The following is a 16,057-nucleotide window of genomic DNA, read 5'->3' as shown; positions in this document are numbered from 1 at the left end:
CTTTGCTCATAACCACCAGGTCGTCCATGTAGACTTCTATGTACTTGCCAATGGCGTCACTGAACGTTTCATTCATCAATCTTTGGTAAGTTGCGCCTGCATTCTTCAAGCCGAAAGGCATCTTGGTGTAGCAATACGGCCCTGTTGGTGTGCGGAATGCTGTCTTATCCTCATCTTGGACGGCCATTTGAACTTGGTGATACCACTTGTAGCAATCAAGGAAGCATTTCCATCTGAATGTTGCCAAAGAATCGATTTTCTCGTCTATGTCTGGTAAGGCGTAGCAGTCGCGCGGGCATGCCTTGTTTAAATCTTTGTAGTCGACGCACATTCTCCAGCTGCCGTTTGGTTTCTTTACCATCACTGGGCTTGCTACCCAAGTTTGGTATCTGACTTCTCTGATGATGCCTGCATTTAGTAGTTCTGGTACTTGTTCTTTCATGGCATCATGCTTTATATCGCCCAGGTGGCGTTTTGCGTGGACCACTGGTTTTGCATCTTCTGAGACGTTCAGACGGTGTTCTGCAATGTGCCGTGGAACACCAACCATGTCAGCTGGTGTCCAGGCGAACACGTCCATATTCTCATGTAACAACTTCTTGAGCGCTGCGCGTGTTAGATCGGACATCGCTGGTCCTAGGGTAATTGTTTGTTCTGGGTGACCACTGTTCAACACCCATTTCTCTGCCTCTGCGCGTGGCGCTGGTTTACTTGCTTTTGTAGGCCTCATTTCATCTGTTGCTAAGACTTCCTTGCTTGCGTATATCAGTGCGATGCCTGTTTCCGTTGGGAATCCGATGGCCGAGTGTGGTGCAGAGCAAATCATGCTGAAGTCTCCTTGTGACTCTCTCCCTAGGAGAATGTCGTGCTGTGAGTGTGCAGGCAGCACCATGAAAGTGACTTCTTCTGGTCTGGAGTTTCGCCCATCCGAGAGTAACACCGGGAATGATATTTGTCCCAGGGGAAAGACGGCCTCATTGCAGAAACCAGTTAGTGGGTAGTCTACTGGCTCTAAGCGCGCCTTGTCCTCCTGGTCGAATTGATTGAAGCACTGTTCGTATATGATGTCCGCGGTGCTCCCCGGATCGATGAAGATGTAGTCTGTCTGGTAATGACCAATCACTCCTGGGATGACTATTGGTCGTTTTTCCCTTGGGCCTCCTCTAACAACTGGGAAGATGACTTGCTTCTCGCGCCACGAATCATCTTGTGTACGCTTGTTATAATTTTTCTTTGGTCTTCGTGGGCCTCCCTGCACCATGTGTGTCTCTAACTTCCTGAGTTTTTTGTTATCCGGCCCTTCGTCTCTTCTTTGGATTTGGCGATAGTCGCGCTTTCCGCCTTTGACCAGGTGAGTGAGCTTTCCATCCCTTAGGGCTCTTTCAATTTCTTGCTTCAGGCTGAAACAATCGTCGGTGAGGTGACCCGTATCCTTATGGAATTCACAATAGAGATTGGGATCTTGGCCCCTTTTGTTGCGCATCTGTAGGGGTGGTTTGAATTGGTGGTTTTCAGTGGCCAAGACTTCCGACGGGGTCTTGGTTAGTGGCGTCCACTGTTTCTCTCTGTTTTCTCTCTTTACTTCTTTTCTGTGTGCTATCTGATTGATTGTGTGCCGCGCATCTTCTCTTGGTGGGCTTCTTTCTCTATGACTGGAAGACCTCCATGACTGGCCTCTGTTTTTTCTGCCATGTCGGTCATTAGAGTTATGTGCGCGTTGACGGTGGTCATCACCGGTCAACTGTTTGTCTGTCTGTGCTATTGTCTTGGCGGCCTCAATGAAAGTTTCCCAATCTTTGGGTCCTCCGTCTCTACCTTTCACGCGCTTGATCAGATCGTCACATTTGACTGCCCTCATGAAGTGCGCGCGCATCATTTTTTCTCCCACATCCCCAATCTCCAAGCATTCTTTGTTATATCTTGTGATAAAATCTTCCACGCTTTCGTGGTCTCGGCGCCATATGTTTAGACAATCTGCTGGGTCTCTGGCGTGCCTCCGCTGTTGAGAGAAGTGTGCCAAGAACTTCTCTCTGAAGTCGACCCATGATTTGATTTTTCCTGCTGGTAAGCTGTCGAACCAGACGCGCGCTGCGCCCACGAACGTTTGTGCGAACAGGTGTCACCAAGTTGGTAGGTTCCACCCACCTGTTGCTCCTGCGCCTTTGAAGACCTGGAGGTGATCGTCTGTATCTCTCAATCCGTTGTATTTGCCAACGTTGTGCGGCAGCTTGGTTTTATCTATGGCAGCTGTGGCAATCTCCCTGATGAATTTCGAATCTTCAGCCATGTCATCTGGACGATAGCTTAGGGTATAGTCATGCTCTGCCTTTGGGTTGTACCCTGCGCGCTTTGCGGGCTTGTATGCTTCATGCTTTGGGTGAAGTCTGCTAAACACCGTGGTTTCCCCTTTGTACGTTGGGTCGTCCTCTTCTTCGTCCCATTCTGTGTTCATGTTGCGCGCGCCTAAACGAGCCTGGATCGGTTTCCTTTGCACGTTGGGATTTTGCACAAAGTTGCTTTCTGTTTCGCCATAGGTATCGCGCGTGTCGTGCGCACTTGGCCTTCTCACATTTTGAACTGGTCCTCTCTCCGGACGTAGGTTCCACGTGTTAGTCTGCTGAGTTGTATGTGTACTCAGAGACCTTGGTGGTGGAGTTACAAATGCTGACTGGTTAGCTTGTGCCTGGAGTAGAGCTTGCTGTTCGCTGAGTTGCGTATAAACGAGGTTTATGGGCGCCATCTGTTCGGCATACCAGGAGGCGAGAGTTTTTCCTTCGGGTAGCCCTAAAAGTGCGGAGTAATTGAGTTGTGCTTGTTCCGATGGAGCTGAGGGGCCAGCTCCATGGCTTGGTGTCAGCATTGATGGTGGTGTCTGTTGCAACACCCCGGTCGGAGCTTGGAAAGCGGCTCCGTTTGTGGTTTGACTGATGATCCTTGCTGGTGGTGTTTGGAAAGTGGGCCCAGCTGTGGTTTGGCTAACAACCCTGGATACACTCCCAAAGATAGAAGGAAAATCATTGTTCAGTTGTCCCTCTTGGATGGTTTCGTTCCTTTGACCCCTTTAGGCATGTGCTGTGTCCGAAACGAGTTCAAAGGAAGAAACTTCTCCGTCCACTGGGTGTGAGGGAGTTTGTTCAGCCATTTTTGACGAGTGTTTTTCAGTAGAGAAAAGAGATGAGATTGGTTTTGCAAAAAGCGGATGGCGCCAATGATGAAACACCGATTAACACAAGGATTATCGGTGGGGTTATTTCGTCTGTGGGGTTCAACCTCTTTTCTTTCTCGTAGCAATGGCTTGAGATCTGCAAAACATTAAACACCGTTAGTCTCGCTAAGAGGGGGAGAAGGGGGGTTTCCCTCTTAACCAGGCTCCGGCGTGAGAATAAGTACTATTCTGAGAGAAATAAACAGTGTGTGTATAGAGAGAGTATGGAGAGTAAAGATCCTGAACCTGAATGATGAAGGGTCCTATTTATAGCCGGAGGGTGAAGAAGGAAGGAGCAGCTGTGCCAGCTGTGGGCGCGTGCCAGCTGTCCGACCAAGGGGAATATCCTCTTGGTCTGTCACGGCAGGTGTAGTGGTACACGTGGCGTTCTTACATTTGCCCACGCTGGATACCTCGTACTGGCGTTGTCAGCCCTGCTCCCTGATTTGTCGCAGGCCTATGTGTCGTTCTGCGAGTGGTGACACGTGTTGTCCTTTATGTCGGATAGAGCATCTTTGGCGCCAGCTGCACGTCTTCCAGAAGTTTCTAGAAGCTTCTGGATTGCTTTGCTGATGTGGATGCCTTGTATGCTCAAAAGTGGTGTGGTCCCTGCCATGTAGGCAGGGAATTGGGACCATACCTCTTCAATATAAGAAATAAAAAGATATATTTTTTGATTTTTTAATACTAAACAAATAATATAAGTCATTTTTTAACATCTAAGACACACACAACCAGTCAATGTACTCCTAAATTTACACTAATTTGCACCATATAACTAGATCCATATCACTTGAGGATTAACAATTTTACTACACTATTTGATACAACAAGAACACAAACCCTTTGATAACATGAGCCATATAACATCTTTAGTTACTATTAAAAGAGAAAATACCGTGACATATGCCAACTCGGATTTTCATATGTCATTATTACATTATATCACTTTCATTTATTTATAAATACATTTCATATTTAAAATATTTAACCTCTTCATTTGAATTTCAAAATATAAAAAAGGAAGTTTTTTTACAAGGGGCTCAATTAATGTTTGCAGAGCGTTTGTATGTGATGTATCTCTATCATATAACTCAATCCTGTTCTTTCCTCCTCCTCCATAACTCACTTTCATCTTCAAAAAAGACTGTAACACACCATCTTCCAAACCAAATAACCATCTGCTTGTTTTCTGAGTTCAACACAATCATCATGCACGGGTCAGAGGGAGGAATATGGAGAGAGGAGAACCATCGCAGACCTTGCTTCTATTTTTCTTCTTCGCCAGTGTCGCATTGGGTAGAATCCATCGTAGGTCTTGCTTCTTCAACCCTAAAAGTCGTAGCAGGTTGCATCTCGATTCTGTCAGGTAACCCTAAAAGTAACACCTTTTATGAGTTTGCAATTTGATGATGAAATCGAATACTTATTCGTATGAATTTTTTTTCTTTTCTTTTTCTTTCAATTATGTTTCTTGCTTAATGAATCGAAAACTCATATATGTGGATACTAGGAAACAAAGATCTGTATGAAAACCCTTTTTGTGTCATGTGCTCACCAACTGTTTGTGAAAATGCTTGTGTTGGGAATAGATAATTTTTTATGTCAGTTAAAATGAAAAAAAAAACTATTGCTTAATAGAGCCAACCATTCAAGTAAAAACTGGAGTTATTTATAGTTGGAAATTTTGAAAATAACATTTTTCACAAATATAGGAAAATGATTTTTTCCTATTTTGGACTAGAAATAAATATCATAAAATGAGCGGGTTTTATATATTTATTTGTGGGTTTGTGTTCTATGTCGGAAGAGCTTCGCAACGAACTAAACCACGTCTAAAACGGAGTTAAGATGAATGAGATATCGATGCTCAAAGTTTGGTGTTTGAAACTTAAATGCTGAAAAAAGTGGGAAAGTGGCATCTTGTCCCACATCGGATGAGAGATGGAACTTAAAGGGGTATTTAAGTGGGAACTCTCCATCCTTATTGTTTCATGGAAGCACTCTAACTGTACTCGCGAAGGGTGCGGAGCACCAAACTCGCACTACGCACGTGGGCGATGAGACGCAATGTGGCGCTTTGATGGCGCACTTCGCACGCTTGCATCGCCGCGAGCCGCCTTTGTATTTTTGACCGCGTGCGCGTGGTGGAGCACAAGGGTTACAAGGACCAAGTGGTTGGTGATGTGGCATGCAGGCGCATGACCCTGGTGGGTCCGCACGCAGTGGCGCATGACGTGGCAGTCATGCGCGTACGCGCGCGAGTACACATGGCGTGATGGCGCGCACTTGCGCATGGAGCATGGGCACTGAGGTGACGTGCGCGGCACACCAAAGTGAGCCAAAACGGCGCGACTGTGTGGCGTGCTCGTAGAGGCTTACAGGTGACGTGGCGCAGGTGCGCATGGGACTGAGGCGCACGCGCGCATGGCAGTGAGCCAAATGAACACAACGCGCATGAGGGTGCAGACGAAGTTAATCGTGTGCAGTTACGTTTCAGCATTCGAAACTGACGAAGTTAATGCGTTTGACTGAGAATTAAGTGACGAATTAAAGTGCATTAAAGACGTTTAATGTAGTTTAATTCACCCATTTAATTCATTTTTCAGTTTCTTCAAGACCTGCAACTATAAATAGGAGCATCCTATTGCAGAACAAAAACACCGAAATATATCAGCTTTCTCTACAATCTTTTCTCATAGAATATTTCTCTCATCTTCAAGCAGCAAGGTATACCTTCGGGTTGGAGTCAAGACCGGCAGTGCAACTGCTTCGGGCTGTTGTATCCTGGAAACAAACGTGTTCTCCTAGGAGACACGAAATTTGTTTTAAGGGACCCGTGTCTAACACGATCCTCAGCCAAGAACAGTGTTTCTGTTCATTTTTCTTGTTCTTGTCTTTCCATTTTTTCAGTTGTAATTGTACTGTATTTTATTTTCATTCTGTTTGTTTCTGTATTACAAGTTAATAAAGGATTTTATTTAATTTTCCACGAACGGATTCCGACAACCTTAAAACAAATTTTTTTAAAACACCGTTCATGTAGAATCACAAACATATTCTGCTGTGAATTCGAACCAGTTTTGAATTCATACAGTTGTGTTTTAAAAAACAGGTTTTTTTTTCTCTGTTTTGATTCAAAGTAGCGACTTTGTCAAAATATAACTCTATTCTCCTACTCCTTCTTTAACTGAGTTCTAAAAACCTACTGTTGTAGTCTTCAAAGTTGGACTTAGAAGCTACACGGCTGGTTCGGTGCACTCATAAAAATAATAAATTAGCACATTTATTATTTTGAAAACAGTTTTATTAACTTGTTTTCTTGGAACTTTTCAGAATGTCGACTGAAAACGTGAATACCAGCAACACCAACGTGGTTGTCGGTACCCCTGCCAACACCGTGGGAGCGTCCACAGTGGCAAATCATGCTGAATGACCCGAGAAGTTCTCGGGTCTCCACTTCAAAAGGTGGCAACAGAAGATGTTCTTCTACTTGACCACCATGAACCTTGCGAGGTTCTTGACTGAAACCGTTCCCCAACCTGCGGAAGGGGAGACCAACGCTCAGGCTCTGAGCGCGGTAGAGGCTTGGAAGCACTCGGATTTCATATGTCGAGGCTATGTACTCAACGGTCTCTCGGATGCACTGTATAATGTGTACTATAATATCAAGACTTCCAAATAGTTATGGGAGTCTTTGGATAAAAAGTACAAAACGGAGGATGCGGGAACAAAGAAATTTGTTGTCGCCCGTTTCTTGGACTACAAAATGGTTGATAACAAGACTGTTATGAACCAAGTCCAAGAGTTACAAATTATACTACATGACATCCATGCTGAGGGAATGGTACTTAGCGAGACATTTCAAGTGGCAACCATGATCGAAAAATTATCTCCTGCTTGGTTGGATTTTAAGAATTATCTTAAACATAAGAGAAAGGAAATGAAGATTGAGTAACTTGTCGTCCGTCTTCGTATAGAAGAGGACAACAGGGTGGCCCAAAAAGGCACCATTTTGCAAGCTTCGGCTAAGGCAAACATGATGGAAGTGGGAGAGTCCTCAAAAGCCAATAAGGGCAAACAGGGTAAAAAGGACAACAAAGGGAAAGCAAAGGTTAACAACCTTGGACCGAAAAAGGGGGCTGTGAAAAAGAAGTCTCGCCTTTCCAAGGTACTTGTTACAATTGTAACGAGACGGGGCACCATGCTAACCAATGCAAGAAACAAAAGCGTGAGCGTGCGCATATGGTTGATGAGGATGGTATGCCTCTGATGGCAATGATAACCGAGGAAGCGGCTATGATTGAAGAAGTCAACGCGATGGGTGCAACCCGCCATGTTTCTGGAGACAAGGCTCTTTTCTCTACATTCAAGGAAGCATCGGGTGAAGAAAAGCTTTATATGGGAAATAAAGCTACCGCAAGCATCAATGGGGAAGGCACAGTCATCCTGAAGATGACTTCTGGCAAGGAGTTAACCTTGACCAAAGTGCTTTATGTTCCAGAGATACGGAAGAATCTCGTATCGGGATGGATACTCAACAAGTTTGGATTTCGTCTAGTGTTTGAATCGGACAATTTTGTCTTGTCTAGACGTGGTACTTTTATCGGAAAGGGCTATTCCCTTAATGGAATGTTTAAAATGAATGTTTCGGTTGTAAACGAAAACAAAAATATGAATGAAACTTCTTCTTCAACTTACATGATTGAGTCTTCTAATGTTTGGCATGGTAGACTAGGACATGTAAATTTTAATTCTTTACGTCGTTTAATTAAATTAAATTTGATACCAACATTTCATATCGAGTCCGATCACAAATGCGAGACATGTGTCGAATCCAAACTTACGAGATCATCGTTTAAATCGGTTGAACGAATAACCGAACCCCTTGATTTAATTCATACCGATGTGTGTAATTTAAAAGCGGTTCCCACGCGTGGAGGAAATAAGTACTTCATCACGTTTATTGATGATTGTACTAAATATTGCTACGTGTATTTACTAAAGAGTAAAGATGAAGCAATAGAGAAGTTTATCTTGTACAAAAACGAAGTTGAGAATCAACTTAAAAAGAAGATAAAAGCTTTGAGAATTGATCGAGGAGGTGAATATGTTGCACCTTTTGCGGATTTATGCGCAAAAAGTGGCATTGTACATGAGTGTACACCTCCTTATTCTCCACAATCAAATGGTGTTGCGGAATGAAAGAACCGCACATTGAAAGAGATGATGAACGCCATGTTGATCAGTTCGGGAGTGAACCGAGAAATGTGGGGAGACGCCATTCTCTCAGCAAACTATCTTTTGAACAAGATACCTTTGAAAAATAGGGACGAAACTCCATATGAGTTATGGAGAAAAAGGAAGCCTTCGTACAAATACTTGAAAGTGTGGGGGTGCCTAGCTAAAGTGATTGTACCACCTCCTAAGGCTCTTAGGATAGGACCCAAAACTGTTGATTGCATTTTTATTGGATATGCATATCAAAGTAGTGCACATCGTCTTCTTGTACATGAGTCCAAGAATCCCGATGTACATAAACACACTATCATAGAGGCAAATCCTAACGTCGTCTCATATTTTGAGAATGTGTTTCCTATGTGAGGACAAACACATGCGACTTCATCAAGAGTGGTTGATGAAGCGGGTCCAAGTTCATCTACATGGTTAGATGAAGCAGGTCCAAGTTCATCTACAAGGATAGATGAAAGACATGAACGACCCAAGGTCGAGGAGGGTGAGCTTAGACGAAGTAAACGACAAAGGGTTGAAAAATCCTTTGGTCCAAACTTCATGAGCTATATGGTTGAGGGTGAGCCCAATACCTACCGCGAGGCGGTTACCTCCGCAGAAGGACCTCAATGGCAAGAAGCAATTAAGAATGAAATTGATTCTATATTGCAAAATCATACTTAGGAGTTAGTAGATCTTCCACCTAGTTGTAAACCACTTGGATATCGTTGGATATTCAAAAGGAAGATGAAAGCTGACGGAAGTATTGATAAATACAAGGCAAGGTTAGTAATCAAAGGATTTAGACAAAAGGAGGGTCTAGACTACTTTGATACTTACTCACCTGTAACGCGAATAACCTCTATACGTTTGGTTCTTGCAGTTGCAGCTCTAAGAAATTTGGAAGTTCACCAAACGGATGTAAAGACCGCATTTCTAAATGGCGATTTAGAAGAAGAAATTTACATGGAACAACCTGAGGGTTTTTCCGCCCCAGGAAACGAGGGCAAAGTATATAAATTTGTCAAGTCTTTGTATGGCTTGAAGCAAGCTCAAAAGCAATGGCACCAAAAGTTTGATCATGTCATGATTGATAATGGTTTCAAAATAAATGAGTGCGACAAATGTGTTTATTTTAAAGACACACCAAGGGGTTATGTTATTTTATGTCTTTATGTAGATGATATGCTTATCATTGGGAGTGATGATAACATGATCAACTCAACAAAAGACATGTTGAAAGCGAGGTTTGACATGAAAGACATGGGTCTCGCGGATGTGATTCTTGGAGTAAAAATCACTAGAACTCAAAATGGTCTTGTGTTGAGTCAATCTCACTACGTGGACAAGATCCTTGGGAAATTCAATTCGGACGATACGAGTATAGCTCGAACTCCAATTGATAATACCCAACGCCTAAGGAAGAATAGAGGCGACAGTGTTTCTCAGTTAGAGTACTCAAGGATCATTGGTAGTCTCATGTATCTAATGACATGTACTAGACCCGACTTAGCATATGTTGTGAGCAGGCTAAGTAGATACACCAGTAATCCGAGCGAGGATCATTGGAAAGCTATCACGAGGGTGCTTAGATACATAAGATACACAAGAGACTATGGATTGCATTATACCCGTGATCCAGCAGTGATCGAAGGATACACTGATACGAACTGGATATCAGATATAAAGGATCACATATCCACAAGTGGTTACGTGTTTACACTTGCGGGTGCGGCTGTAGCTTGGAAGTCTTCCAAGCAAACGGTTATAGCGAGATCCACGATGGAATCCGAATTCCTCGCTTTAGATAAAAGCGCGGAAGAGGCGGAGTGGCTACGTCAATTTGTGGAAGATATTCCAAGATGGCCAAGCTGTTGACAGCAATCTACATACATTGTGACAATTAATCCGCGCTTGTTAGAGTACAAAGCGCAACGTACAATGGCAGATCAAGGCACATTCGACGTAGACACAACACGGTATGACAACTTATCTCAACGGGTGTGATCTCAGTTGACTATGTTAGGTCAAAGGAGAACATTGCGGACCCGTTAACAAAAGGCTTAAGCACATATAAGGTGTATATGTTCTCAAGAGGAATGGGACTAAAGCCCATAGATGAAGGGAATATGAGGGAAACCTAACCTAGTTGACTGGAGATCCCAAGATCTAGGTTCAATAGGCCAACTTAATCATAAACCCAAAGGGAGTCACTATGGGGGGTGCCCCAAAATTCATAAAGGGAGTTGTATACTTCCTAGTCCATTCCAATCAGTGACATGGAGTGAGGTTAAGCATGTTGAGGTTTAGGATTTTGTGTAAATCCAAATTAACCATGATGCTTTTAATGATTCAGAGGAATCACCTATGTTAGAGAGAAGTAGGGTCGCTTCGAATGTATTTGTGGGGAGGCGCAAATCCTAGAGCTCTCGCAAAACCAGGAACGTGTTCCATGACCATAAACGAACACAACCATGAGGACTTGACTCGACTAGGGAGAGTATTGTGTGAATGTATATTGTCGCCTACATAAATGGGGGATTGTTCAAAGACACCGCGTCTACAAGACCCTAGGAGGCTAAGTATGCTTCACAAAAGGAGGTTCAAAGGTTACACCTACCTATCTTGCAATACTCAACTGTTGAACGTGTATCGTTGAAACTTGATAGATCGATTTCTATTCATGTGGGGGATTGTTGGAAATTTGTGAAAATAGCATTTTTCACAAATAGAGGAAAATGATTTTTTCCTATTTTGGACTAGAAATAAATATCATAAAATGAGCGGGTTTTATATATTTATTTGTGGGTTTGTGTTCTATGTCGGAAGAGCTTCACAACGAACTAAACCACGTCCAAAATGGAGCTAAGATGAATGAGATATCGATGCTCAAAGTTTGGTGTTTGAAACTTAAATGCTGAAAAAAGTGGGAAAGTGGCACCTTGTCCCACATCGGATGAGAGATGGAACTTAAAGGGGTATTTAAGTGGGAACTCTCCATCCTTATTGTTTCATGGAAGCACTCACTAAGTGTACTCGCGAAGGGTGCGGAGCACCCTAACTCGCACTCACACACGCGCGCGCGTGGCGTGGGCGATGAGGCGCAATGTGGCGCTTTGATGGCGTACTTTGCACTTCGCACGCTTGCATCGCCGCGAGCCGCCTTTGTATTTTTGACCGCGTGTGCGTGGTGGAGCACAAGGATTGCAAGGACCAAGTGGTTGGTGATGTGGCATGCAGGCGCATGACCCTGGTGGGTCCGCGCGCAGTGGCGCATGACGTGGCAGTCATGCGCGTACGCGCGCGAGTACACATGGCGTGATGGCGTGCACTTGCGCATGGAGCATGGGCATTGAGGTGACGTGCGCGACGCACCAAAGTGAGCCAAAACGGCGCGACTGTGTGGCGTGCTCGTAGAGGCTTACAGGTGACGTGGCGCACGCGCGCAGGTGCACATGGGACTGAGGCGCACACGTGCATGGCAGTGAGCCAAATGGACGCAACGCGCATGAGGGTGCAGACCTGCGTGCGTGCGGGCGCAGAAGCTTCCAGCAGCAGTTAGTGTTGTGTAGTTACGTTTCAGCATTCGAAACTGACGAAGTTAATGCGTTTGACTGAGAATTAAGTGTCGAATTAAAGTGCATTAAAGACGTTTAATGCAGTTTAATTCACCTATTTAATTCATTTTTCAGTTTCTTCAAGACCTGCAACTATAAATAGGAGCATCCTATTGCAGAACAAAAACACCGAAATATATTAGCTTTCTCTACAATCTTTTCTCATAGAATATTTCTCTCATCTTCAAGCAGCAAGGTATACCTTTGGGTTGGAGTCAAGATCGGCAGTGCAACTGCTTCGGGCTGTTGTATCCTGGAAACAAACGTGTTCTCCTGGGAGACACGAAATTTGTTTTAAGGGACCCCTGTCTAACATGATCCTCAGCCAAGAACAGTGTTTCTGTTCATTTTTCTTGTTCTTGTCTTTCCATTTTTTCAGTTGTAATTGTACTGTATTTTATTTTCATTCTGTTTGTTTCTGTATTACAAGTTAATAAAGGATTTTATTTAGTTTTGCACGAACGGATTCCTACATTTATTCCCATTAATCACACCCCAACTTTTTTCTTGGAACTTAGGTAGTGTTTGGTATGCAGGAATGAGAGGTTGAATGGAATGGATGATTACGATGGAATGAAGAAAAGGGTGTTTGGTTGGTCAATGGAATGGAATCACCCATTCCAAAAAGCATTCCATTCCCTCAAAATCATTCCTTCCACCCCCCATGTTTTTTTCCATTCCTTCCTCTCTTGCACCATTCATTAACAACACCACAACCCACCACCTTCGCCACAACCCACCACCACCACTACCCACCACCGGCGCCATCGCCGCCACCCACCACCACCTCACCCCGACAGCCACCGTCGCCACCGCCACCTACTCGCCACCGTTATCACCCACAGCCGCGACCAACCGCCACCGCCACTTGCCGCCACCGCCCACCACCATCTTCGACGCCACCACCACCGTCACCACCAACCGCCACCGCCGCCACCCACCGCCACCTTTGCCGCCCACCGCCACATCTGCTGCCACCCACCACCAACGGCCACCTTGCCGCAGCCATCACTCGTCGTCACCGCCGCACCGCCACTCGCCGCCACCACCACCACCCATCGCCGCCGCCGACACCCACCACCGCCATCTATAACCACCCACAATTACTACCACCGACCACCACCACCACCACTCACCGCTTATTTTATTACTCTGTTTTTCTTGCCTACCGAACAATACATAATAATAATTCATTCCATTCACACATGGTAACCAAACAAGACATGGAATGGTAATGATCCATTGCATTCCCTCGTCCATTCCATTACCTCGTCCATTCCATTCCTTCGTCCATTCCATTACCCCATACCAAACAGACCCCTAATAGTTATATTTGAGTTTAGTAGTGTTTCATTGTATTTGCTTGTAAGAAGATAGGTGTTGAATTTTGAACTAATGTGCAGTTCCAAACTGATGCTTTATTTGTTTTATCTTTATTATTGTGCACAATCGGTTTACTTTGTTGAATTCTTTTGTTTAATAAGGGAAGCACTGATATACAAATAATGGATTTTAAGTTTTTTACTTTGTTACCAAGTGCATTGATAATATAATATATGGTTGCCTTTGCGTGCAGATAAGATCCAATACATGGGAGCTGCAACAGTGATTATCGTCTACGTCATCCCTGACTGGTACTTTTTTATTTGCTTAATTTAAAGAGTGATTGGTTCATGTGAAATAAGAAAAGAATATAATTGAAGGTTGAGGGAGGATTCATATTCTCCATGTTGTTGAGTCGATAACATTTTATTTTGTGTTATTTTTATAACTAGGATGATTATGCCTCATGAAACCAACACTTCATCCCATATAATTGAGGTTTGTTTTAGTGATTGCATGATTTTTATTTGTTCTAATTTATATGTTTTTGACAGTGCATTTTATAAATCGAATTTTATTGAAGCATTGTCAAGCGATTGCAAGTATTGTCTAATCTTTTAATCACATTTTTAATAGTCATTTAATCTTAATGTTTTATTTTTATTTGAATAGGATAATAGAGTTCTTCTTGAGTTGTTTAACTTCACACCAAAGAAATAGGTTGCATCGAGCATGTAGACATGGACTTTTAGAAACAAAGGTATCTTCCAACACTAATAAATGGAAGTTTTGATGCATTTTTTCACGAATAATCATCTTAAAATTACTATTTGTTTACAGTTTCTAAGCAACTATGATGAGTTACTGGTGTGGGATGTTCCTAATGGTAGTTTTGTCATTCAGAATGTGCAACTACAAAAGTGCATTATTCTTTCTTAACCATCTTAAGAGGTTATTTCTTGAGTCGGAATGTAGACGTGGCAAGGTCTCCGAAGGCTATTTGGTTTATTTAACCATTAAATAATAGAGCAAGTCTGAGTCGTACTGTAAAGTTGGGGTGTTTAATAGTCTCATGCTTTGTCGAGGCGTCATGAAAATCGACTCTAAAAACATTTTATATCGACTTTGTCAATCTTTTATGTCTAAGAAACACCATTTTCTAAACGTCAACATGGTTTTGATAACAATGGTGGTTTATATGACATCCCTTATGTGGATGATGTGGAAGTATGTTTTTACGCTTAGTTTATTTTAAGTTTGTTGTTTTAGTTATCATCATATTGTTGTTTTTAGGTGGTTTCATGTTGAAGGTTCAGAACTCACTATTGCATTCCTATATGCCTTCATGGAAGATGATGGTGGCACACTTAGTATGTTCATCTTTGACTGTTGAGATTCAATTTGTGTATATAGTGAACCGTGACAGGTTCTGCCGTTATGTTATGTTTGGAAACATGGTAATATATATGTTATAGTTTAGTATAATTATATTTATTATAGTTAGGAGATATGATTTGAATAGTTTATATTTGTATTTATATAATACATAATATCTTACGTGGGTTAATTACTTATCATATGTATAGGTACTTTCAAATACTTATTTTGATCGTGGGTTTATTTGAAAATCCTGAAGCAACGTTAGACTCATTGGCGGTTTGTGGGACAATACTCGAATGGGTGTTGATGTATCAATCAAGTTTATTGTTGACGTAAGGTATGTTTCTATCAAAATACATTTGAGTTTGATAATAATTACTGAAGTTTTTTTTTGGAATGGGTTATTTTCAAAAGGCTTGACCACTAGGAGTGTTCATCGAATAACGAATTTTCAAATTATTTGAATCGAATTTTTAATTTTTTACATGAATTCGTATTCGATTCGATTCGATTAGTATTGGAAACTCGAATACAAATAGAATTCGAACCCAATTCAAATAAATTCGATTTAATTCAAATTCACCCTAAACAATAAATTATTTTACTTTCATTTTTTAAAACTACCACAAATAATTATATTCAATATAAAAGATAATAATCTGCCAAATTAATTAACTATCAATATGTCAAAACACCAAAATTTAGAAGATAGGTTGGTTACCGGTAGCGATTTAAGTTAGGAAAAAATTTGAAAATAGTAGTATGGGCTATTTGTTAGAAGGTTTGGTAATGTTTTGAATAATAAACTATCACTTATACTTTGGCCAAGTTTAGAAGCTATATGTGTATGTATATGTATGTTTGTGTGTGTGTATACATATATTTAAAAAATATATATAAATTGAATTCCAATTTCGAATTGAATTCAAAATCATAAATTCGTATTCAATTCTAATTCGATTACTGGACTCGAATATGAATCAACTCGAATTCGAACATTTTTAATCGAATTCGAATTGAGTCGAATTTCGAATTTTTCAAATCCGAATCAAATTCTGAACACCCCTGTTGACCACAAACATGGTCATTTTTTAATTATATATCTTATATTTGTAACCAGTATTCAATAATTTTGCTTTGTAGCAGTTGAAGTCGTTGTCTTTGGTAGCGACTTCAACAAGATGCCCATTCGTATGCTATTTTCGAAACTTTCAAGATATAGTAGTGTTTATCTTATATAACTACTAACTTAGAAATAAAATAAAGATAAATTCAAGCTTTATGTAAATAGCCCTTTTAA

At 42.0% G+C, this 16,057-nt stretch overlaps 1 protein-coding gene across 3 annotated transcripts; it reads left to right on the top strand.

The window, feature by feature from the left end:
- Positions 1-4,272: 4,272 nt before the first annotated feature.
- Positions 4,273-15,086, top strand: LOC118483174. 3 transcript variants are annotated; one of them, XR_004869782.1, is made up of 6 exons: positions 4,273-4,574; positions 13,631-13,688; positions 13,830-13,875; positions 14,050-14,137; positions 14,671-14,747; positions 14,964-15,086. XR_004869782.1 is itself a non-coding variant. In XM_035978708.1 (5 exons), the coding sequence occupies exons 1-4, from the start codon at positions 4,280-4,282 to the stop codon at positions 14,095-14,097; spliced, it is 447 nt and encodes a 148-aa protein (XP_035834601.1). In that variant the 5' UTR covers positions 4,273-4,279; the 3' UTR covers positions 14,098-14,137; positions 14,671-14,858. The 3 variants fall into 3 exon arrangements, 2 of the variants coding, with proteins under 2 accessions (XP_035834601.1, XP_035834600.1); XM_035978708.1 differs by lacking the exon at positions 14,964-15,086 and having other exon boundaries at positions 14,671-14,858; XM_035978707.1 differs by lacking the exons at positions 13,830-13,875; positions 14,050-14,137.
- The last annotated feature ends 971 nt before the right edge of the window (positions 15,087-16,057 follow it).

Source organism: Helianthus annuus, chromosome 10, assembly GCF_002127325.2.
Source record: "Helianthus annuus cultivar XRQ/B chromosome 10, HanXRQr2.0-SUNRISE, whole genome shotgun sequence".
In the NCBI taxonomy this organism is placed as follows: domain Eukaryota; kingdom Viridiplantae; phylum Streptophyta; class Magnoliopsida; order Asterales; family Asteraceae; genus Helianthus; species Helianthus annuus.
Note: the sequence above shows the minus strand (reverse complement) of the source record. Positions and strands in the feature narration are given on the sequence as shown.

What these genes read in the sequence shown, in the direction of transcription:
- LOC118483174 (XM_035978707.1), top strand. Translation starts at nt 4,280, where the DNA reads ATGTATCTCTATCATATAACTCAATCCTGTTCTTTCCTCCTCCTCCAT. An exon ending in TTGCATCTCGATTCTGTCAG is followed by an intron (nt 4,575 to 13,630) that starts GTAACCCTAAAA and finishes CTTTGCGTGCAG; the next exon opens with ATAAGATCCAATACATGGGA. An exon ending in AGATGATGGTGGCACACTTA is followed by an intron (nt 14,748 to 14,963) that starts GTATGTTCATCT and finishes TCATATGTATAG; the next exon opens with GTACTTTCAAATACTTATTT.